The 26,201-nt window shown below is 38.3% G+C and overlaps 1 protein-coding gene across 2 annotated transcripts in view; it reads left to right on the top strand.

The window, feature by feature from the left end:
- The window catches only part of ZDHHC15 (zDHHC palmitoyltransferase 15), a 156,746-nt gene that overhangs the window by 98,900 nt on the left and 31,645 nt on the right, over positions 1–26,201 (top strand). For both annotated transcript variants that reach the window (XM_019018810.4, XM_019018811.4), the window contains 3 exons: positions 1,294–1,426; positions 4,075–4,201; positions 8,877–8,980. In XM_019018810.4, the coding sequence (XP_018874355.1) occupies positions 1,294–1,426; positions 4,075–4,201; positions 8,877–8,980 (364 nt within the window). The remainder of the gene's footprint in view (positions 1–1,293; positions 1,427–4,074; positions 4,202–8,876; positions 8,981–26,201) is intronic.

Genomic DNA, 26,201 nt, shown 5'->3' with positions numbered 1-26,201 from the left:
TTTGTAGAGGGATCATTTCAAAAAGGAGAGTTTCAAATAAATATTCTTGAAGGTTGAAGTTCTTGAGGTAGCTCTTTGCTGGGCTGCTCTGCCCCTATGCAATTTTCACCTGGACCCCCACTCAGCTGACAGCATCTGACTGGCTGAAGATAAGGGGAAGCATCCTTATCTTCATCCTTCAGTATACAACCTGGAAGATTCCCAATATTTCCATACATAAAAATGAATAAAAATATTATCTCAGAGAAGAAAAAAATCTGTACTATCTGAACTTGCCAAGTGTTGCCAAGCCTTAACTTTCTCCTTCCAAATTGGAGTAGAACTAGATCATTCAGAAGTTAAGGTCCACTTAAGAATCACATTTAACTTTATTACTAGAGAGCAATTGGAAATATTTCAAAGTGATTCATCACACTGAAACAATAATCATCACAGGGAAGGAGGAAATAAATAATAGTCATTCCCCCAACTATTCACTCCAAAATTGAAAATGTTTTCTAAGATTCTCTTCAGAAGATAAATGTTACATGCTGCGCATGTTACAGAACTTTATAACATTCATTCTGGTCTAGGCTGCATGTCGGAAAAAAAGGCTGGTGCCACATGGAAAATAAGATGTCCTAGATAACTATAAAAATCTTTAGCCACCTACTTTTACAGTTGCCTGTAAAAATTATGCTTGATTTTTACTGTCTAAACAGCTGTTTCACAGGATGTAATATATCAGCACATTCTACCTCAGCTATAAAAAACAACCACACAGAATCTACAACAACTTTAAAATCAGGTTATGACTTATGGGTAGGACATTTTAAAATTCTACCTATATGTTTTAACTTCTTACATACATCACCGTGACATTTTCAATACACGCATGCCCAAGGAAACATGATATATAAAGAATTCCAGAATAACTTACCCTGAGACAAGAGGATAAGGCATATGACTTCAAGATCTCAAACTAAATTGACTACAAGCTGTAAGCGGTTGCATACCAATTATGGCCCGAGAATACCCTTTTCACATTACCCTTTTATAATTGGTACTTAAGATACTCTATTTTTCACTGAACTGCACTTAAGCAAGGATCCATTTTAGGCTTTGTAGGCTGAGAGCACACTCACAGGTATCATCATTGACCGAAAGAACCATATTATAAAAATTTTACAGAACCTATTTTTTAAATTACAGCTAGACACTTTATACATGTGAAAACTACTAACCTATATATTTAGAAAAACTAGCCATCCGTTTCCACTTTAATCTTTTGCTTGTTTATTATTTCTTTTCTAGGGGGAATTACCCAGTGTTCGCTCTAAGTTCCATGTCCTTTTTCTTCTCTTTGTGGCCTGCATGTTTTTTGTCAGCCTTGTGATTCTCTTTGGTTACCATTGTTGGCTTGTCAGCAGAAACAAAACCACCTTAGGTAAGACTGAATATTAAGATTAGGAAAAAACATATTAATGTGTATCAGAGGGACCTGTGAATTGTTCCCAATTAAAACTTCCAGTGAAGCATTTTAGCTGCAGTGACATCCCTCTACCCCAGACTGAGACAGATGAAAATACATTTTACCAAAATAGAAAGGCATAGTGAATGAAGCTTATAGGCTAATTATGAGAATATTTTTAATGAAACCCCACACAGAAACAAAAATGGTCATTGTTCTTTATAGCGCATACTGGGTAATAGCTCCCAAGGTTAATAGCTCAGAAGATTTCTAAAAGGTGTTCACATGAGGAAATTAAAGAAAGAATCAGTACAGAAGGGGATGTCAGAAGGGAGAAGTTAAGTTTGATAAAGATAGTAGAATCTAATTTATTATGCACATCTAAAAACAGAGCCCTGAGAAAAAATCCAAACCAACCACAACAAGAATCCAAAAGTCTTGAGAAACAAAAAAAAATCAGTAAATATCTGCAATCATCAAGGGGCTGTTTAAGTACTATGGGAATGAGATAAATACATTGAACAAATGATTCTCTAGAAAATGAGTAAAATAAATGAACATATTTTCTGTCAGTCTATAGGCTATTATGTGGAAAACTATATTACTGATGGATTCCAGTACATTTTATTTCATCTATGGTGAAATAAGTATTTACATTGTGTACAAATCAGTACATGAGGAGTGAGGACAAAGTGTCCAAGTTTTGAATGTTGAATGTTTAGCTAGGATAGATTTGAGAAAAGTTTAGTGCAAAAGCTACTACACATTGGGAATTTGTTTGCTAATAATGCTAACAGCTAAGAAAGTATTTGCATCTATTGGCCGTACATGATGGCTCACTCCTGTATTCTTAGCACTCCTAGCACTTTGGAAGGCCAAGGCAGGAGAATCACTTGAGCTGAGGAGTTTGAGACCAGCCTGAGCAACATAACAAAACCCCATCTCTACAAATAAAAATAAAAATAATTAGCTGGGTGACTATTCACAATAGCAAAGCCGTGGAATCAACCTAAAGGTCCATCAATGGCAAACTAGATAAAGAAAATGTGGTACATATACACCATGGAATGCTACGCAGCCATAACAAAGAATGAGATCCTGTCCTTTGCAGCAACACAAATGAAGCTTGAAGCCATTATCCTAAGTGAACTAACTCAGGAACAGGAAATCAAATACTTCATGTTCTCACTTATAAGTGGGAGCTAAAGACTGAGTACACGTAAACACAAAGAATGGAACAACAGACACTGGGGCCTACTTGAGGAAGGAGTATGGGAGGAGGGAGGGGTTCAGAAAAAAATTCACTCGGGTACTATGCTTAGTACCTGGGTGACAAACACCATACCCTCAAGTCACAAATTTACCTATATAACAAACTTGCACATTTACCCTGAACCTAAAATAATAGTTAAAATATTTTTTAAATAATAATCATTAGCTGGGTGTGGTGGCATGTGCCTGTGGCTGCAGCTCCTCAGTAAGCTGAGACGGGAAGATTGATTGACCCTGGCCAGGAGTTTAAGGCTGCAGTAAGCTAAGATTGTGCCACTGTACTCCAGCCTGGGTGACAGAATAAGACCCTGTATCTATTTTTTAAAATGAGAACACATGGACACAGGAAGGGGAACATCACACTCTGGGGACTGTTGTGGGGTGGGGGGAGGGGGAAGGGATAGCATTGGGAGATATACCTAATGCTAGATGACGAGTTAGTGGGTGCAGCGCACCAGCATGGCACATGTATACATATGTAACTAACCTGCACATTGTGCACATGTACCCTAAAACTTAAAGTATAATAATAATAAATTTTAAAAAAAGTATTTGCACCCATTTTCTTAACCAAATATGTATGTAGCCCCTAGTTGCTAGGGTGGTAGATTAGCACATTTGGCTTAGAGACCAGCTACGAAGTGGAAAACTACTAAAAGCTTCATGATAACAGAGTCTGAAAACAAAGAACAAATGAGAAACAGTCAGACGCAGCTAGTCCAACAGTGAAATCATTTACTTAATGGGATAAATGTGTGTCTAAAAATAATGTGCACTAACATGGTCCCATTCCTTACAGTCTTTGAAGTGATTATGGCTCACCAATTGACATTTTAGCTGAAGTAAAACTCAGTTTCTTACACTGCAGGCTTCAGCATGAACACTTTCATTTTTGAAATGTTTCAAAACCAAATCAATGTCATTACCATCTCTTTATGTGTCATTACTTTCTTCCCAGCTCTAAAGATGGTGGTCATTCGGCTGTTGTTGCCGCTTAGATTCAAATAAAGTGCTGTTAAATCTGTTCCTATATTCTAAATTCAGCAGTACAAAATACATACTACCCCCGTGGCTGCTTAATTATTTCTACCACCATGTGTTTCCCCTGTCTTTTAAAAAGAGAGTTCTAATTCTTTATATGCAGTAACAAGTTTAGTTTGTGTGAAGTGATTAAACTGGTTTTTACTAAGCAATTTAGCAATACCTAAAAATGAGAGGTCTGTGCTACCACAGCAAAAAGATATAATAGAACCAAGTCACATACATGGAGAAATGTAAAATCATGACTATGCTGAAATTTGTTTCTTTATTGCTTTCTTCCTCTTTTCTTCAACTCTCCTGCCCTGCCTTAGAGGCCTTCTGCACTCCAGTGTTTACAAGTGGCCCAGAGAAAAATGGGTTCAACCTTGGCTTCATCAAGAATATCCAGCAGGTGTTTGGAGATAAGAAGAAGTTCTGGTTAATACCTATTGGTTCCAGGTGAGTAAATATTACCACTGGAAGAAGTTAGTACTGGACCCTGCCTTAAACCAGCAAATTCAATTTTGATTGTAGTATGCAGCAGGTATCAGTTCAGTGTGAAACTCTATTCCCCAAGTTCTTCATTTCTAGGTTAATAAAGGCAAATAAAGAGGTGAGAGTCTGATAAAATAGATATTCTCATGCTTTCTTTGTGGCAGTGTGCAGTGGCACTACCAATCTTTTATAACTGAATTTGGTAATATCTATCAAAAAATTTAAGAATCTACTTGCCCAACATCCCAGTAATTCCATTTCTGGGAATTGAATCTACCCTAAAGACAGAGACAAACTATGCACAAAAATGTTCATCACAGCATTATTTATAGCCAATAATTAGGAAACAACCTAAACAGCCAACAATATGGGAATGGATATATATATATGTATATATATACATATACTGGATATATATATGTATATATATATATATATATATATATACTGGATGGAATATTATACAATCAAAAGTAATGGTTATAAAGACTATGTCACAAAAAGGGAAAGTGCTTACTATATTTTAAGTGAAAAAACAAAAATCCAATACACTGTGATTAAAAGCATAAGTATATATAGAAGAAAAACAGCAGAAGAGAAATATACCAAAAAATGTTAAAAAATGGTACTATATTTTAAGTGAAAAACGAAAAATTCAATACACTGTGATTAAAAACATAAATATATATAGAAGAGAAACAGCAGAAGAGAAATACACCAAAAAATGTTAAAAATGGTAAGGGCAATAGTCTTAGAAATTATTTATATTATCTCCATTTTATATATTTTGTGGTTAATACTAATATTATTTTATGAATAAAAATATGAAAAGCAAGAACAAAGATTAATTTGAGGTTGTAGGTAATTCTTTTTTTATTATACTTTAAGTTCTGGGGTACATGTGCAGAACATGCAGGTTTGTTACATAGGTATGCTCGTGCCATGGTGGTTTGCTGCATATCATCCCATCATCTACATTAGGTATTTCTCCTAATGCTATCCCTCCCCTAGCTCCCCACCCCAGGACAGTCCCTGGTGTGTGATGTTCCCCTCCCTATGTCCATGTGTTCTCATTGATCAACTCCCACTTATGAGTGAGAACATGCGGTGTTTGGTTTTCTGTTCTTGTATTAGTTTGCTGAGAATGATGGTTTCTAGCTTCATCCATGTCCCTGTAAAGGACATGAACTCATTTTTTTTTGATGGTTGCATAGTATTCCATGGTGTATATGTGCCACAGTTTCTTTATCCAGTCTATCATTGATGGACATTTGGGTTGGTTCCAAGTCTTTGCTATTGTGAACAGTGCTGTAATAAACATACGTGTGCATGTGTCTTTATAGTAGAATGATTTATAATCCGATGGGTATATACCCAGTAATGGGATGGCTGGGTCAAATGGTATTTCTAGTTCTACATCCTCGAGGAATTGCCACACAGTCTTCCACAGTGGTTGAACTAATTTACACTCCCACCAACAGTATAAAAGCGTTCCCATTTCTCCACATCCTCACCAGCATATGTTGTTTCCTGACTTTTTAATGATTGCCATTCTAACTGGCATGTGATGGTGTCTCATTGTGGTTTTGATTTGCATTTCTCTAATGACCGGTGATAATGAGCTTTTTTTAATATGTTTGTTGGCCACATAAATGTCTTATTTTGGGAAGTGTCTGTTCATATCCTTTGCCCACTTTTTGATGGAGTTGTTTGGTTTTTTCTTTTTTTATTATACTTTAAGTTTTAGGGTACATGTGCACAACATGCAGGTTAGTTACATATGTATTCATGTGCCATGTTGGTGTGCTGCACACATTAACTCGTCATTTAACATTAGGTATATCTCCTAATGCTATCCCTCCCCCCTCCCCCCACCCCACAACAGACCCCAGTGTGTGATGTTTCCCTTCCTGTGTCCATGTGTTCTCATTGTTCAATTCCCACCTATAAGTGAGAACATGCGGTATTTGGTGTTTTGTCCTTGTGATAGTTTGCCGAGAATGATGGTTTCCAGCTTCATCCATGTCCCTACAAAGGACATGAACTCATCATTTTTTATGGCTGCATAGTATTCCATGGTGTATATGTGTCACATTTTCTTAATCCAGTCTATTATTGTTGGACATTTGGCTTGGTTCCAAGTCTTTGCTATTGTGAATAGTGCCACAGTAAACATACGTGTGCATGTGTCTTTATAGCAGCATGATTTATAATCCTTTGAGTGTATACCCAGTAATGGGATGGCTGGGTCAAATGGTATTTCTAGTTCTAGATCCCTGAGGAATTGCCACACTGACTTCCACAATGGTTGAACTAGTTTACAGTCCCACCAACAGTATAAAAGTGTTCCTATTTCTCCACATCCTCTCCAGCACCTGTTGTTTCCTGACTTTTTCATGATCGCCATTCTAACTGGTGTGAGATGGTACTCATTGTGGTTTTGATTTGCATTTCTCTGATGGCCAGTGATGATGACCATTTTTTCATGTGTCTTTTGGCTGTATAAATGTCTTCTTTTGAGAAGTGTCTGTTCATATCGTTTGCCCACTTTTTGATGGGGTTGTTTGTTTTTTTCTTGTAAATTTGTTTGAGTTCATTGTAAATTCTGGATATTAGCCCTTTGTCAGATGAGTAGATTGCAAAAATTCTCTCCCATTCTGTAGGTTGTCTGTTCACTCTGATGGTAGTTTCTTTTGATGGGGTTGTTTGTTTTTGTCTTGTAAATATGTTTAAGTTATTTGTAGATTCTGGATATTAGCCCTTTGTCAGATGGATAGATTGCAAAAATTTTCTCCCATTCTATAGGTTGCCTCTTCACTCTAATGAGAGTTTCTTTTGCTGTGTAGAAACTCTTTAGTATAATCAAATCCCATTTGCCAATTTTGCTTTTGTTGCCATTGCTTTTGATGTTTTGTTCATGAAGTCTTTGCCCATGTCTATGTCCTGAATGGTATTGCCTAGGTTTTCTTCTAAGGTTTTTATGGTTTTATGTCTTACATTTAAATCTTTAATCCATCTTGAGTTAATTTTTGTATAACGTGTAAGGAAGGTATCCAGTTTCAGCTTTCTGCATATGGCTAGCCAGTTTTCCCAACACCATTTGTTAAATAGGGAATCCTTTCCCCATTGCTTGTTTTTGTCAGGTTTGTCAAAGGTCAGATGGTTGTAGATTTGTGACGTTATTTCTGAGGCCTCTGTTCTGTTCCATTGGCCTATATATCTGTCTTCATATCAGTACCATGCTATTTTTGTTACTGCAGCCTTGTAGTATAGTTTAATTTGTGGTTGTAGGTCATTCTTAGAACTGCAACAGTTATGCAGGGAAAGTAGTGGATGAGAAATAAACAGTCAAGCTTGTGTTCTCTGAATGACTTTGTGAACCAGATTGAACCACCATCAACTAAACTAGTTCTAGAGCAGAGCTTGCTTGTAGCCTTCTTGCAGCCACTTTTCAATCCCCTCCTTAGACAGGAATACACTCATGTTCACTTAGTTGAGGTAACTTTGTTGGGGGTAGGGTGGTAATTATGGAAAAATTTCTCCTTGATTGATTGCCTTGATACTTCCTGTGTAGCAGTTAGTATTTTAAAGACTCATGTATTTCAGAGATGTGGTGTATCCAACTAACCTGTCTACAAATCACAAGGCAAAACTATGTCAGTGGGTAATATTGATTAATAACTGTTACCAGATATTACCTATACCCTATTCGCATACTCACATACACAAATATCCACACATCATCACCACATCAAAGGGAGGTGTAAAATCAGTCTTCTCTGGAATAAAGAACAAAACCAAAAATCAAAGCCCATTCATTGGTACACTTACATTCTCTTTAGAGCGCTATCAATAAAATCTGTCAACTTTCAATTTACCACATACATGAACAGGAGAAAAGGCATAGGTAACATCAAAAGTCATTCAGACTGAAGTGTGGAATGCATTCAGATACCTAAACTGAAATGTTCAAACTGTAACCTCTTCTAGCCAGGGCCAGCTCAGTTCCCTCCAATGCATCCCATCTGCTAGTGGCCAGAAATTACCCAGGGAGTTGACCCTAGCTTACCACAGGTAGCCACAAAGCGAGACCCCACGTGTGGATAATTGCCCCGAAAATCTGCAGTCTAGATATGGCTCACTCTGGCTCTTTCCCCTAGTTCCTAATAACCTTTCTGCCATGCACACCAAATAAATAACAGTGCATTCGGGCATTGTCTTTCACCAGTTCACACCAGCTTATCTCCACTGTATTCAGTGTTTCAGAGACTGGTCATCTTTCTTGAAAACTTAGAATCAAAGGAGTGAGATAATTGGATATAAATTGGTATCATCATCATTAAGTGATACGTATGAAGCTTGCTGTGTGTGCATATTGCCATACTGGGCATTTTGGGAAGCAAACTGTAGAGTTGCTTACAAACAAGAAGTTAACACTGATGCAGACACACAAATAAGATATGGAAATTGAGAGCAATATAGCAACTAAATAATGCTATTGTAAGAGCCCATTCCACCATAGCTTTAGACAATAAGACTAAATATGGCTAAGAACCCCCCTCTTGTTTTTAAGAGGATTATAACCTTCACAAAAGTCTATGTCAGCTGCAAAAGGTCACTGCCTTTCTTTTCCCATCAGCCCTGGTGATGGACACTCCTTCCCTATGAGGTCTATGAATGAGTCACAGAACCCACTGCTAGCAAATGAAGAACCCTGGGAAGACAATGAGGATGACAACCAAGGTAAGTAGGGTCAAAGACTATGAAGTCCACATTAATACAACCAATGTAATGTGTTGAGTAAATAGTGTCCAGAAAGATTTTATAAGCATGTCAACCTCATAAGTGTCCTCTGGATGGTGGAGAGCAAGTATGGCCAGATTTGTTTAGTAACCATGGGTAGTTTAGATAAGATTAGATTGCAGCTTGGGAGGCTCCTTACCAGCTTTGTGATTCTGTGATTTATATTACCAGTCAGATATACATCTGGATATATATGGATTTCTAAACAATCCTGCTGGGCAGTCACTTGTAGTACTTTGCTTGAATGTGGAGTTCAATTTAATCAATGGGCAACATTGCACCTTTCTCCATCCTCTTTCATTCACATTGGTTAAATTTTCTTTAAAATCCTATACTCACTGTCTTTTTAGAATGGTTTAAATACACTAAAAACTAAAAGATAGTAATGGGGCAAGCCTACACATGCATGTAGTCTACTTTTCTAAAAGGAAGAGGGGCAAAGGAAAATAAGCTTCAACTTTCTCCTACCAGGTCACTGGGTCATCCTAAGGCATTTTGTAAAGAGCTAAAAGTTGAGTTCTCATATAATGTATCCCCATTGCCAGCCCTATTCCTTGTCTCCACCTGTTGCTGTGCCTACTTTTGTGTCTCCAACATTTACTTATGTTGCTAATACCAACCATTAGAAAGTAGTTTTGGCTACTGTTCCCAATAATGCAGTAGCTGGCAGCAATTTTGAGTAGGAACTTGTAGTAGCTATCACAAACTGTACCTGGGGTGAAGGAGGCTAAATGAAGACATGGAAAAGCATTGAAGTGGGAGCAGTGGTAGAGAGCAAGCCTTTCTAATTTTTTACCCAGTTGGATTATCCGGGCCCTGATTACCAGGAAATCTAGTTTTAGAGAAAAGCATGTTACTAGGCCCAAGGAATACAAAACAGCCACAAATCCATAGATAAAAAAGAAAACAGTTATTGCCCATCCCAAAGAACTTACAAGGGCAACTCCCTTACTTCCTCCTGCTGACTATTGGAAAATTGACTATATTTTGACCTGTCTTCCTTCAGTCTTCAGTCTTTCTGAACTGACTTCTACTTACAGCAGTCACAAGTTATAACAACTCTTATTTTGGTATTAAACCCAAACTCTAATAGAAGCCAAATACTTATCAGGTCTTTACCTGGTTTGAAATAATTCACAATGGAAAAAGCTATTCATATCTGAGCTTTGTGTTGGCAAGTGGAATACTTTAAATGTAGATATAGCATCACATCATAAAGAGGTTATATTTTGAAGGAGTCTCCAATTCCAGACCTTTTCAAAAATATTCAATCATTAAAAATTAGTATGTTATTTTATAGTTTACAAAGTGCTTTCCTATACTTTTTCTTCATATCCTTTGACCCTCACAACTTTCAGGTTAGATAGGCAGTGTTATTAATAGCATCCCTATTTTATAATTAAGAAACTAAAATTGAGAGATGTTAACCTCACATGTCAAGGTATCTTGATTCCAAATCCTAGTTTTTTTCCACTACAATGCTAGGTCTCTCCTTTGGACAAGTACATATGAGACACAGTGCTGTGATTGCATGCCATTTAGTGATCTGAAGCATTCAACTGCTTCTTACATAATCATAAAATCATAAACTGTAAGGTGCCTTTAGCTTTAGCAAGACCACTATGCCATCTTAGATAGCTGAGGGTTTTTTTTTAAGTTCATTGAAGGAGACTCCACAATCCTCCTTTGTAACCCATTCTAGTATCTAATGCAAGTTCTCATGCTGTGTTATTTGTTAGGTTGATTCTATGTTAACTTCAGTTGCTCCCATTTTCTGTGCATAACTGTCATAGACAAACAGTTCTTACATTTTTAACAACTTAGATTCCTAGGAAAGGTTCTGTAAGTTGAAATTACATGTGTGTATTTAAGTTAATTTCTTTTAGGAATCAAGTGGAATTTTTATTCCTAGCCCAAAATATAACATTTCATTTAGTATAAATGTACTTGTATGGCCAGGCGCTGTAGCTCACGCTTGTAATCCCAGCACTTTGGGAGGCTGAGGCGGGCAGATCACCTGAGGTGAGAAGTTTGAGACCAGCCTGGCCAACATGGCAAAACCCCATCTCTACTAAAAAAGTCCAAAAAAAAAAAATAGCCAGGTATGATGACACACACCTGTAATCCCAGCTACTCGGGAGGCTGACACAGGAGAATCACTTGAACCCGGGAGACGGAGGTTGCAGTGAGCTGAGATCGTGCCACTGCACTCTACCCTGGGCGACAGAGTGAGACTCCATCTCAAAAAAAAACGTACTTGTACATTGCATAATATAAAACAAACTTTTGGCCGGGCGTGGTGGCTCACACTTGTAATCTCAGCACTTTGGGAGGCCGAGGCAGGCAGATCACGAGGTCAGGAGATCAAGACCATCCTGGCTAACACAGTGAAACCCCTTCTCTACTAAAAATACAAAAAAAAAAAAATAGCCAGACGTGGTTGCAGGCACCTGTAGTCCCAGCTACCCGGGAGGCTGAGGCAGGAGAATGGCGTGAACCCAGGAGGCAGAGCTTGCAGTGAGCCGAGATCGTGCCGCTGCACTCCAGCCTGTGCGACAGAGCGAGACTGTGTCTCAAAAAAAAAAAAAAAAAAAAAAAGATAAAATATGCTAACAATAACCTGTTAGGTACAAATATAATATCACAGTCAGGAACTACATAAAGCCTTTGTGTTCTTTGAAATCACAGCCTTGTATTAGCACAGCAAATTATAAGGTAAAGAAACACCTTTATGAAATCAAGGGATTTAAATAGGCTTCTCTGATGTCATTTTTGAAAATAAAAGGTTTAATTAATGCACAAATACATAGAAAACGCATAAATACACAGTGTATAGATCCATGTAGTCTTCTGAGGAGATTTAACAGGCATCTTTTTAAAGACTTTTGAGTCTTGGGGCTATATTTTAGCTTTTTGAGGAAATGATCCAGAGATGTCTGTTATATTACCACTTTTGCTCATTATAAATTTTCCTGTAGCTTACATAATGAAAATTAAAGATTACAGTATAATTCTTTCTGCTCTATTCAAATTGGGATCCATTTCCTTCATATTGGATGGGTGGCATCTATGGCTCTACCTGTCATAAGTATCATGAATAATAGTTGGGTATGATTGTCAGGGTGATTCTTAAATGAAAACTGCTGTGGGTCAGAGCTTGCCTGTATGTGAAGCTCATAAAGAACTTCTTCAGCTTTCTCGGGGTCGGGGGCTGGGAGTAATCCTAGTTCCTTAATATTTCTTGTACAGCTGATTTCTCAGTTTTTTTTTTTTTTTTGAGACGGAGTCTCGCTCTGTCGCCCAGGCTGGAGTGCAGTGGCGCGATCTCGGCTCACTGCAAGCTCCGCCTCCCAGGTTCACGCCATTCTCCTGCCTCAGCCTCCCACGTAGCTGGGACTACAGGCGCCCGCCACCACGCCCGGCTAATTTTTTGTATTTTTTAGTAGAGACGGGGTTTCACTGTGTTAGCCAGGATGGTCTCGATCTCCTGACCTTGTGATCCGCCCGCCTCGGCCTCCCAAAGTGCTGGGATTACAGGCGTGAGCCACCGCGCCCGGCCGATTTCTCAGTTTTTTACATCTTTATGGCTCTGGTGCCTTTTTGAATGTTCTGTGTTTTTTTTGTTTTGTTTTGTTTTTGTTGTTGTTTGTTTTTTTTCTTGAGACGGAGTCTCGCTCTGTCATCCAGGCTGGAGTGCAGTGGCGCAATCTCGGCTCACTGCAACCTCTGCCTCCCGGGCTCAAGTGACTCTCCTGCCTCAGCCTCCCAAGTAGCTGAGACTACAGGCATGCGCCACCATGCCTGGCTAATTTTTGTATTTTTAGTAGAGTTGGGGTTTCACCATGCTGGCCAGCTGGTCTTGAACTCGTATGTTTCTTTATTGTTTCAGTAGTAACAAAGGCTCTGCCATTTTCCAAGTGTCACTCCTTTCAAATTAGTTGCCGAACTCTTTGATTGTGGTCATTTATTTGAGATGCAGTATCCCTGGAAATCTGCAGGAGACAGCCACAGTTAATATTCTCTATGAAATAAAGTTAACAGTGACATTGACAAAGACTCCAGCAGCAGAGCAATGTTTTTTTCTATTTGCAAAGGAATAACTCTAGTTTTTAAATATGTATGCTTATTTATTTGTTTTCTTTCATTGTAAAAATTTAAGATGTACAACATGATGTTATGAAATACAAATACATAGTGAAATGATTACAAGTAAGCAATTTAACAAATACATCATCTCACATAGTTACCTTTTTTTGTGGGATAAGAGTACTTATAATCTATGCTCTTAGAAAATTTCCAGTATACAATACAATATTATTAACTGTAGTCCCCATGCTGTACTTTAAATCTCTAGATTTGTTCATCCTAAATAACTACTTACTTTGTACACTTTGGCCTACATTTCCCCCAACCCTGCCTGCCTCTGGTAACCACTGTTGTATTCTCTGGCTCTCTTTGTCGTAGAATCCACACATAAGAGAGATCATGCAGTATTTTTCTTTCTGTGTCTGGCTTATACCACTTAACATTATCCTCCAGGCTCATCCATGCTGTTGTAAATGGAAGAATGGCCTTCTATTTAAAAACTGAATAATAGCCAGGCGTGGTGGCTCACACCTGTAATCCCAGCACTTTGGGAGCCCAAGGTAGGTGGATCACGAGGTCAGGAGATCGAGACCATCCTGGCTAACACAGTGAAACCCCGTCTCTACTAAAAATACAAAAAATTAGCCGGGTGTAGTGGCACGTGCCTGTAATCCCAGCTACTCGGGAGGTTGAGGCAGGAGAATCGCTTGAACCCAGGAAGTGGAGGTTGCAGTAAGCCAAGATCTCGCCACTGCACTTCAGCCTGGGCAACAGAGTGATACTTCTGTGTCAAAAAAAAATAATAATAATAATAATAATCAGTTGTATATCTGTCCCGCAATTTCTTTATACATTCATCCATCCACAGACACGTCAGTTGTTTCCATAGCTTAGTTACGGTGAATAATGCTGTGGTAAACATGGGATTGCAGATATCCTATGAGGTACTGATTTTATTTTATTGGATATATACACAGAAGGGGGATTGCCAGATCATATAGTAGTTCTATTTTTCAATTTTTGAAGAACCTCCATACTGTTTTCTGTAATGGCGATATCAATTCAAATCTCCTCAACAATGGATAAGGATTCCCTTTTCTCCACATCCTCACCAACGTTAGTTATCTTTTGACTTTTTGAGAATGACCATCCTAACTGGTGGAAGGTGATATCTCATGGTGGTTTTGATTTGCATTTCCATAAAGATTGGTGATGTTGAGCATCCTTTCACACACCTGTTGGCCATTTGAATGTCTTCTTTTGAGAAATGTCTATTCAGGTCCTTCACCCGTTGTTTAATCTGTTTATTTGTTTTTTTGCTATTGAGTTGGATGAGTTCTTCATATATTTTGGATATGAACCCCTTATCAGGTATACAGTTTGCAAATATTTTGTCTCATTCTGTAAGTTGCATTTTCATTTTTTTAAGATTTCAAAATTCCAGTTTCTTGTTTCTTTTTTTTAAATTTTGGATGTATCACTATGAGGAAACCATACTTATTTTACTTGAAATTATTAACACAAAGAATCTAGGAACTCAAAATTGCACTGTGGTTTTAAAATATTTTTATAATAGATGTACATATTTAAGGGGTACATGTGATATTTTTATACATTCATAATGTGTAAAGATTAAATCAGGTTAATTGGGATATCTATCACTTTAAATATTTATCTTTTATTTAGGCTAGGAACATTCAAATTATTCTCTTCTAGCTATATTGAAATGTACAGGCTGGGCACGGTGGCTCGCGCCTGTAATCCCAGCACTTTGAGAGGCCGAGGCGGGCGGATCACGAGGTCAGGAGATCAAGACCATCCTGGTTAACAGGGTGAAACCCCGTCTCTACTAAAAATACAAAACATTAGCCGGGCGTGGCGGTGGGTGCCTGTAGTCTCAGCTACTCAGGAGGCTGAGGCAGGCAGGAGAATGGCGTGAACCCCAGAAACAGAGCTTGCAGTGAGCTGAGATCACGCCACTGCACTCCAGCCTAGGCGACAGAACCAGACTCCATCTCAAAAAAAAAAAAATGTACAATAGATTATTGTTAACTATGGGCAACCTACTGATCTATCAAACACAAGGTCTTATTTCTCCTATCGAATTGTATACTTACACCCATTAATCAACTTCTCTTTATTCTCCTCTCCTCCCTAATCTTCCTGGCCTCTGGTAACAACCAGTCTACTCTCTATCTTTGTGAGATCCACTTTTGTAGCTCCTACATATGAGTAAGAATATGCAATATTTGTCTTTGTGTGCTTGGCTTATTTCCTTAACGTAATAACCTCCAGTTCCATCCATGTTGCTGCAAATGACAGGATTTTAACGTTTTTATGGATGAATAATATTCCATCGTGTACATATACCACATTTTCTTTATTCATTAGTCCACTGAGGAACATCTAAGTTGGTTCTAATATTTTGGCTTTTATGAATAGTGCTTCAGTAAACATCATAGGAGTACAAATATCTCTTTGATACACTGATTTCCTTTCTTTTGGATGTATACCCAGTAGTGGAATTGATGTATTCTATGGTAGTTCTATTTTTAGTTTCTATTGGAACTTCTGCACTATTTTCCATAGTGACTGTACTAATTTACATTTCCACCAACAGTGTGCAAGCATTCCCCTTTCATGTGCTTGGTAGCATCCATTATTCACGGTCTTATTTTAACAAGGATTACATGGTATCTCACAATGGTTTGATTTTCATTTCCCTGAAGATTGGTGATGCTGAGCATTTTTCATATACCTGTTGGCCATTTGTATGTCTTCTTGTGAGAAACATCTATTCAGATATTTTGCCCATTCTAGAATCAGATTACTTGGCTTTTTCTTTTTTTTTTCTTTTTTCTTTTCTTTTTTTTTCTTTTTTTTTTTTTTTTTTTTTGCTATTAAGTTGTTTGAGCTCCTTATATATTCTGGTTATAAATCCTTTGTCAGATGGATAGTTTGCAAATATTTTCTCCCATTCTATGGGTTGTCTCTTCACTTTGTTGGTTGTTTTCTTTGCTGTGCAGAAGCTTTTTACCTTTAGGTAATCCCAATTGTCTATTTTTGCTTTGGTTGCCTGTGCTTTCAACGTCTTGTCCTGGAGCATTTCCCCCAAATTTTCTTCTAGTCGATTCATAATTTCAGGCTTTAGATTTAAGTCTTCAATCCATTTTGATTTGACTTTTGTATACGGAGAGAGATATGGGTCTAGTTTCATTCTTCTGTATATGGTTGTCCAGTTTTCACAGCACTGTTAGCTGAAGAGACTGTTCTTTCTACATTGTATGTTCTTGGCACCTTTGTCAAAAATGAGTTGACTGTAAATGTGTAGACTTAGACCTGGTTTCTTTATTGTCTTCATTGGTCTATGTGTGTTTTTATCCCAACACCATGCACCATGCTGATTTACTTAACATTGCTTTGTAGTTTTTTTTTTTTTTTTTAAGAGATGGGGTCTCATTCTGTTGCCCAGGCTGCAGTACAGTTGCTCAATCTCAGCTCACTGCAAGCTCCACCTCCCAGGTTCATGCCATTCTCCTGCCTCAGCCTCCCAAGTAACTGGGACTACAGGTGCCTGCCACCACGCCCAGCTAATTTTTGTATTTTTAGTAGAGATGGGGTTTCACTGTGTTAGCCAGGATGGTCTCAATCTCCTGATCTCATGATCCACCCGCCTCAGCCTCCCAAAGTGCTGGGATTACAGGCATGAGCCACCACTTTGTAGTGTTTTTTTTTTTTTTTTTTGGCAGGGACTTCCTTGGTTGCCTGGGCTGGAGTGCAGTGGCACAATCTCAGCTCACTGAAATCTCCACCTCACAGGTTCAAGCAATTCTCCTGCCTCAGGCTCCTGAGTAGCTAGGATTACAGGCATGCACAATGCCTGTCTAATTTTTGTTTTTTAGTAGAGACAGGGTCATGCCATGTTGGCCATGCTGGTCTCAAACTCCCAGCCTCAAGTGATCTGCCCACCTCAGTCTCCCAAAATGCTGGGATTACAGGCATGAGCCACAGTGCCTGACCACTTTGTAGTATATTTTGAAATTAGGTAGTGTGGTGCCTCCAGTTTTGTTCTTTTTGTTCAGGATTGCTTTGGCTATTTGGGGTCTTTTTTTGTTCCACATACATTTAAGAATTATTTTTTTCCATTTCTGTGAAGAATGCCATTGGTATTTTGATAGGGATTGCATTGAATCTGTAGATTGCTTTGGGTAGAATGGACATTTTAACAATATTGATTCTTCTTCCAATCCATGCACATGAAATATTTTTCCTTTATATCCCTTTAACCTTTTTCATCAATGTTTTATAGTTATCCTTCTATAGATCTTTCACTTCTTAAATTAATTCCTAGGTATTTTATATACTTTGTAACTATTTGAAATGGAATTACTTCCTTGATTTCTTTCTTAAGATTGTTTGTTGTTGGTGTGCATAAATTCTACTGATTTTTGTAGGTTGATTTTGTATCTTGCAGCTTTACTAAATTCATGTATTAGTTCTAACAGTTTTTTGGTGGAGTTCTTAGGGTTTCCTAAGTATAATATCAGGTCATCTGCAACCAAGGATAACTTGGCTTCTTCCTTTCCAATTTGGATCCCCTTTATTTATTTCTCTTATCTGATTGCTTTGGCCAGGATTTCTAGTATTATGTTGCATAAAATTGGTGAAAGTGGGCCTCCTCATCTTGTTCCAGATCTTAGAGGATCAGCTTTCAATTTTTCCCATTCAGTATTATGTTAGCTGTGGGTTTGTCATATATGGCCTGTATTAATTTGAGGTATGATCCTTTTATACCCAGTTCGTTAAGGGTTTTTATCATATAGGGAATTTGTATTCTATCAAATGCTTCTTCAGCAGCTATTGAAATAATCATGTGCTTTTTTTTCTTGGTTCTGTCAATGTGATGCATCAAATTTATTGATTTGTGTATGTTGAACCATCCTTGCATCCCTGGGATGAATCTCATTTGACTGTGGTGACTAATGTTTTATTTATTTATTTTTTATTTTTTTTTAGTATTTATTGATCATTCTTGGGTGTTTCTCAGAGAGGGGGATTTGGCAGGGTCATAGGACAATAGTGGAGGGAAGGTCAGCAGATAAACATGTGAACAAGGGACTCTGGTTTTCCTAGGCAGAGGTCCCTGAAGCCTTCCGCAGTGTTTGTGTCTCTGGGTACTTGAGATTAGGGAGTGGTGATGACTCTTAACGAGCATGCTGCCTTCAAGCATCTGTTTAACAAAGCGCATCTTGCACCGCCCTTAATCCCTTAAATGGATTAACATTTAACCCTGAGTGGACACAGCACATGTTTCAGAGAGCACGGGTTTGGGGTAAGGTTATAGATTAACAGCATCCCAAGGCAGAAGAATTTTTCTTAGTACAGAACAAAATGGAGTCTCCTATGTCTACTTCTTTCTACACAGACACCGCAACAATCTGATTTCTCTTTCTTTTCCCCACATTTCCCCCCTTTCTATTCGACAAAACCGCCATCGTCATCATGGCCCGTTCTCAATGAGCTGTTGGGCACACCTCCCAGATGGGGTGGTGGCCAGGCAGAGGGGCTCCTCACTTCCCAGACGGGGCGGCCGGGCAGAGGCGCCCCCCACCTCCCGGACAGGGTGGCTGCTGGGTGGGGGCTGTCCCCCACCTCCCAAATGGGGCAGTTGGCTGGGCGGGGGCTGCCCCCCACCTCCCTCCCGGGTGGGGCGGCTGGCCGGGCGGGGGCTGCCCCCCCCACTCTGGGGTGGGGCGGCTGGCTGGGAGGGGGCTGCCCCCCACCTCCTGGACGGGGCGGCTGCCAGGCGGAGACGCGCCTCACTTCCCGGACAGGGCGGCTGCCGGGCGGAGGAGCTCCTCACTTCTCAGACGGGGCGGCCGGGCAGAGATGCTCCTCACCTCCCAGATGGGGTGGCGGTCGGGCAGAGACACTCCTCAGTTCCTAGACGGGATGGTGACCGGGAAGAGGCGCTCCTCACTTGCCAGACTGGGCAGCCGGGCAGAGGGGCTCCTCACATCCCAGACGATGGGTGGCCAGGCAGAGACGCTCCTCACTTCCCATACAGGGTAGCAGCCGGGCAGAGGCTGCAATCTCGGCACTTTGGGAGGCCAAGGCAGGCAGCTGGGAGGTGGAGGTTCTAGCAAGCCGAGATCGCACCACTGCACTCCAGCCTGGGCAACATTGAGCACTGACTAATGTTTTAAATTTGTGATTGAGTTCAGTTTGCTAGTATTTTGTTGAGGATCTTAACATTTTGTGTTCATCCGTGATATTGGCCTGAGTTTTCTTTTTTCACTGTGTCCTTGTCTGGTTTGAGTATCAGGGTAATGCTGTCCTTGTAGAGTTTAGTAGTATTCCCACCTCTTCAATTTTTGTGAAAGGTTAAGTAAAATTGTTATTAGTTCTTCCTTAAACATTTGGTAGAATTCAGCAGTGACGCCATCAGGTCCCAGATTTTTTTTTTTTTTTTGATGAAGACTTTTTTTTACATCATCAATCTCATTACTCATTGGGTTATTCATCATTCTGTTTCTTCATGGTTCAACCGTGGTAGGTTGTATGTGTCAAGGAATTTATCCATTTCTTCAAGGTTTTCCTATTTGTTGGTGTATAGTTTTTCATTATAATCTCTAATGATTCTTTGTATTTCTGTGGCATCAGTTGTAATATCCCATTTTCACTTCTGATTCTATTTATTTGGGTCTTCTCTCTTTTTTCCTTGGTTAATCTTGCTAATATTTTGTCAATTTTATCTTCAAAAATCCAACTTTTTGTTTCATTGGTCTTCTGTATTGCTTTGGAAAATATTAATTTTATTTGTTTCTGATCTGATATTTATTATTTCTTTCCTTCTACTAATTTGGTGTTTGGTTCATTCTTGCTTTTCTAGTTCCTTAAGGTGCATGGTTACGTTCTTTTTTCAAGTATCTCTACTTTTTTGATGTAGGCATTTATATAAACTTCCCTTTTAGTACTGCTTTGTTGTGTCCTATAGATTTTAGTATGTTGTACTACCATTTCCATTTGTTTCAAGACATTTTTAAATTTCTTTCTTAATTTTCTTCATTGACTCATTGGCCCAGGAGCATGTTTTTTAATTTCTATGTGTTTGTGCAGGTTCCAGGGTTCATCTTATTTATTTCTAGTTTTATCCATTGTGGTCAGAAAAAATACTTTTTAAAAATCAGGACAGAAAATGAAGCTCAAGAAAATGTAATTGATATGATTTCTACTTTTTAGAATTTGGTGATGCTAGTTTTGTGGCCTAAGATCTGGCCTATTCTAGAGAATGCTCTACGTGCTGAAGAAAAGAATGTATATTCTGTAGCAATTGTGTGAAATGTTCCATAAATGTCACTTGGGCCTATTAGGTCTAGTGTGTAGTTTAATTCTGATATCTTTGTTGATTTTCTGTCTGGAGGATACTCCCTTTACTGAAAATGGGGTGTTAAACTGTCCTACTGTTATTTTATTGCAGTCTATCTCTTCCTTTTAGATTTAGTGATGTTTGTTTTATATACTTCAGTACTCCTGTGTTGAGTGCATTGATATTTACAATTGTTATATCATCTTATTGAATTGACCCTTTATCGTTATATAGTGACCTTCTGTGTCTCTTTCTATATATTTTATTTGTAATTCATTTTATCAGATATAAGTAAGTTACTCCTGATCTTTTTTGGTTTCCAGTTGCATGGAGTATCATTTTCCATTTATGTACTTATGTGTGTCTTTATAGGTGAAATAGATTTCTTGTAGGCAACATAGTTAGGTCTTGTTTCTTATTTTTTATTTTTTATTTTAGGTTTGGTGGTACACGTGAAGTTTTCTTATATAGGTAAACTCATGTCACGGGGGTTTGTTGTATGTATTATTACATCACCCAGGTATTAGGCTTAGTACCTAGTAGTCATCTTTTCTGCTCCTCTTCCTCCTCTCACCCCCTGCCCTCAAGTAGACACCAGTGTCTGTTTTTTCCTTCTTTTTGTTCATAAGTTCTCATCATTTAGCTCCCACTTATAAGTGAGAACATGCAGTATTTGGTTTTCTGTTCCTCAGTTAGTTTGCTAAGGATGATAGCCTCCAGCTCAATCCATATTCCCACAAAAGACATGATCTCATTCTTTTCTATGACTTAATAATATTCCATGGTGTATGGGTGCCACATTTTCTTTATCCAGTCTGTCATTGATGGGCATTTAGGTTGATTCCACATCTTTGCTATTGTGAACAGTGCTGCAGTGAACATTTGTGTGCATGTGTCTTTATGGCAGAATGCTTTATATTCCTCTGGGTATATACCCAGTAACAGGATTGCTGGGTCAAATGGTAGTTCTGCTTTTAGATCTTTGAGGAATTGCTATAGTGCTTTCCACAATGGTTGAACTAATTTACACTCCCACCAGCAGTGTATAAGGGTTCCCTTTTCTCTGTAACCTCACCAGCATCTGTTATTTTTTGACTTTAATACCCATTCTGACTGCTGTAAGATGGTATCTCATTGTGGTTTTGATTTGCATTTCTCTAATGATCAGTGATATTGAGCGCTTTTTTTATGTTTGTTTGCTGCATGTATGTCTTCTTTTGAGAAGCGTCTGCTCATGTCCTTTGCCTACTTTTTAATGGGGTTGTTTGTTTCTCTCTTGTAAATTTACCTAAGTTCCTTATACATGGTAGATATTAGACCTTTGTCAGATGCACAGCTTGCAAATATTTTCCTCCATTTTGTAGGTTGTCTGTTTACTCTGTTGATATTCTCCTTTGCTGGGCAGAAGCTCTTAGGTTTAATTAGATACTATTTGTCAATTTTTGCTATTGTTGTGATTGCTTTCAGTGTCTTTGTCATGAACTCTTTATCCATTCCTATGTCCAGGATAATACTGCTTAGGTTGTCTTCCTGGGTTTTTATAGTTTTGGGTTTTATACTTAAGTCTTTAATCCATCTTGAATTGATTTTTGTATATGGTGTAAGGAAGGGGTCCAGCTTTAACTGTCTGAATATGGTGAACCAGTTATCCCAGCACCATTTATTGAATAGGGAGTCTTTTCCCCATTGTTTATTTTTGTCAGCTTTGTCAAAGATCACATGTTCATAGATGTGCAGCCTTATTTCTGGGCTCTCTATTGTGTTCCATTGGTCTATGTGCCTGTTTTTGTACCAGTACTATGCTGTTTTTGTCACTGTATCCTTGTAGTATAGTTTCAAGTCGGCTAACATGATTCCTCCAGCTTTGTTCTTTTTGCTTTGGATTGCCTTGGCTATTCAGGCTCGTTTTTGCTTCCATACGAATTTTAAAACATTTTTCTAGTTAAGTGAAAAATGACACTGGTAATTTGATAGGAATAGCATGGAATCTGTACATTGCTTCGAGCAGTATAGCCATTTTAATGATATTGATTCTACCTGTCCATCAGCATGGGATATTTTTCCATTTGTTTGTGTCTTCTCTAATTTCTTTGAGCAGTAGTTTGTAATTCTCATTGTAGAGATCTTTCACCTCCCTGGTTAGCTGTATTTCTAAATATTTTACTTTTTTGTGGCAATTGTGAATGGGAATTCGTTCCTGATTTGGCTCTTGGTTTGACTGTTGTTGGCGTATAGGAATGCTAGTGATTTTTGTACATTGATTTTGTGTCCTGCAACTTTGCTAAAGTTGTTTATCACCTGAAGGAGCTTTTGGCCAAGACTATGGGGTTTTCTAGATACAGAATCATATCATCTGCAAACAGATGTAGTTTGACTTCTTCTCTTCCTATTTGGATGCCACTTATTTATCTCTCTTTCCTGATTGCTTTGGCTAGGACTTCCCATACTATGTTGAATAGAAGGGATGAGAGAGGACAACCTTGTCTTGTGCCGGTTTTCAAGGAGAATGCTTCCTGCTTTTGCCCATTCAGTATAATGTTGGCTGGGACTTTGTCATAGATGGCTCTTATTATTTTGAGGTATGTTACTTCAATACCTAGTTATTTTAACATGAAGGGATGTTGAATTTTATCAAAAGCCTTTCTTGAATCTATTGAGATAATCATGTGGTTTTTGTCTTTAGTTCTATTTATGTGATGAATCACATTTATTCATTTTCATATGTTGAAACAACTTTGCATTCCAGGGATGAAATCTACCTGATCATGGTGGATTGGCTTGGTGATATGCTGCTGGATTCAGTTTGCAAATATTTTATTGAGGATTTTTGCAACAATTTTCATCAAGGATATAGGCCTGAAGGTGAATTGTTGTTGTGGCTATTGTTGTGTCTCTGCCATGTTTTGGTATCAAGATAATGCTGGCCTCAGAATGAGTTGGAGAGGAGTCCTTCCTCCTCATTTTTCTGGAATAGTCTCGGTAGGAATGGTACCAGCTCTTTGTAATCTCGTAGAATTTGGCTGTGAATCCATCAGGTCCTAGGCATTTTCAGTTAGTAGGCTGTTTATTACTGATTCAATTTTGGAGCTCATTCTTGGTCTTTTCAAGGAGTCCATTTCTTCTTTGTTCAGCCTTAGGAGGGTATATGTGTCTAGGAATGTATCTCTTTTAGGTTTTCTAGTTTGTGTGCATACAGGTGTTCATAGTAGTTTCTGAGGGTTTTTACTTCTGTGGGGACAGTAGTAACATTCTCTTTGTCATTTCTAATTGTGTTTATTGGATCTTCTCCCTTTTCTTCTTAATTAGTCTAGCTAGTGGCCTATCCATTTTTTTTAATATTTCAAAAAAAACAGTTCCTGGATTTGTTGATCTTTTGAATGGTTTTTCATGTCTTGATTTCCTTCAGTTCAGCTCTGATTTTTGTTATTTCTCATTTTCTGCTAGCATTTGGGGTTTATTTGTTCTTGCTTCTCTAATTCTTTCAGTTGTTATGTTAGGTTGTTAATTTGAGATCTTTCTAACTTTTTGATGTGGGCATTTAGTGCTATGAATTTCCCTCTTAATACCACCCTAGCTGTGTCCCAGAGATTCTGGTATGTTGTATCTTTGATCTAATTATTTTCAAAGAACTACTTAATTTCTGCCTTAATTTCATTATTTACCTAAAAGTCATTCAGGAGCATGTTGTTTAATTTCTATGTAATTGTATAGTTTTGAGCAATTTTTATTGTGTTTACTTCTATTTTTATGGCAGTGTGGTTCCAGAGTGTGTTTTGTAAGATTTTCATTCTTTTACTTTTGTTGAGGATTGTTTTATGTCCAACTATGTGGCTGATTTTAGAGTATGTGCCATGTGGCAATGAGAAGAATTTATATTCTGTTGTTTTTGGGTGGAGACTTCTGTAAAGGTCTCTCAGATGCATTTGGCCCAATGCTGAGTTTAGGTCCTGAATATTTTTGTTAATTTTCTGTCTCATTTATCTGTCTAAAACTGTCAGTGGTGTGTGGAAGTCTCCCACTATTATTGTGTGGGACTCTGTGTCTCTTTGTACATCTCTAAGAACTTGCTTTATGAATCTGGATACTCCTGTGTTGGGTACATATATATTTAGGATACTTAGGATCTTCTTGTTGAATCAAACCCTTTACCATTATGTAATGCCCTTCCTTGTCTTTTTTTATATTTGTTGGTTTGCAGTCTGTTGTCGGAAATTAGGATTGCAACCCCCGCTTTTTTCTGTTTTCCATTAGCTTGGTAGATTTTTCTCCATCCCTTTATTTTGAGCCTATAAGTGTAATTACATGTGTGATGGGTCTCTTGAAGACAGCATGCCATTGGATCTTGCTTTTTAACTCAGCTTGCCACTCTGTGCCTTTTAAGTGGGGCATTTAGCCCATTTACATTCAAGGTTAGTATTGATATGTGTGAATTTGATCCTGTCATTGTACTATTAGCTGGTTATTATGTTGGTTTATTTGTGTGCTTGCTTTGCAGTGACACTGGTCAGTGTGTTTAAGTGTGTTTTTCTTTTTTCTTTTCTTTTTTTTTTTGGAAACAGCACAGGAAAAGTGACTGCTTTAATGTATTAGGCAAAATTTTACATAAAATCAGAAATCTACGATCTGTCCCTGCTCCAATTTGTAAAAAACACAAGATTCATCAGAAGCCATGTGCAGTCAGACCCCAGCCGGCTGGCAGTGCAGATCTGGAGTCCAGCCTCAGTGATGCGCTACTTTCCATTCTCTGCATTGAACATTTGTTCTGTCAGCATCCGCTCCAGCTTCACTATTCTCTGGTAGCAGTCTTTCCTTTCTATATTTAGTGCTCCTTTCAAGATCTCTTCTGAGACAGGTCTGGTGGTAGTGAAGTCCTTCAACATTGCTTATCTGAAAAGGATCTTATTTCTCCTTCACTTAGGAAGCTTAGTTTGGCTGGATATGAAATTTTTGGTTGAAGTTTTTTTCTTTATATGTGTTGAATATAGGCCCCCAGTCTTTTCTGGCTCATAGGGTTTCAGCTGAGAATTCCATTGTTAGCCTGATGGGGATCCCTTTGAAGGTGACCTACCCTTTCTGGCTAGCTGCCTTTAACATTCTTTCTTTCATTTCTACCTTGGAAAATCTGATGATTATGTGTCTTAGAAATGATCTTCTTGTGTAGAATCTTGCAGGGGTTCTCTGTATTTCTTGCTTTTGACTGTTGACCTCTCTAGCAAGGTTGGGGAAGTTTTCATGGACAATATCCTGAAATGTATTTTCCAAGTTATTTGCTTTCTCCCCCTTCCTTTCAGGGATGCCAATGATTTGTAGCTTTGGCCTCTTTACATAATCTCATACTTCTTGGAGGTTTTGTTCATTTCCCTGTATTCTTTTTTCTTTATTTTTCTCTGATTGTCTTATTTCAGAGAACCAGTCTTCAAGTTCTGAGATTCTTTCCTCAGCTTGGTTTATTCTGCTGTTAGTATTTGTGATTCCATTGTGAAATTCTTATATTCTGTTATTCCACTCTGTCAGACCCATTAGGTTCTTTTTTATACTGGCTATTTTATCCTTCAGCTCCTGTATCACTTTATTATGATTCTTATTTTCCTTGGATTGGGTTTTGCCATCCTCCTGAATCTTGATGATTTTTGTTCCTATGCATATTCCGAATTCTACATCTGTCATTCCAGCCAGTTCAGCCTGGTTAAACACTCTTTTGGGAGA

This window comes from Gorilla gorilla, chromosome X (assembly GCF_029281585.2).
Source record: "Gorilla gorilla gorilla isolate KB3781 chromosome X, NHGRI_mGorGor1-v2.1_pri, whole genome shotgun sequence".
Classification (NCBI taxonomy): domain Eukaryota; kingdom Metazoa; phylum Chordata; class Mammalia; order Primates; family Hominidae; genus Gorilla; species Gorilla gorilla.
This window is presented reverse-complemented; position numbering and strand designations above follow the sequence as displayed.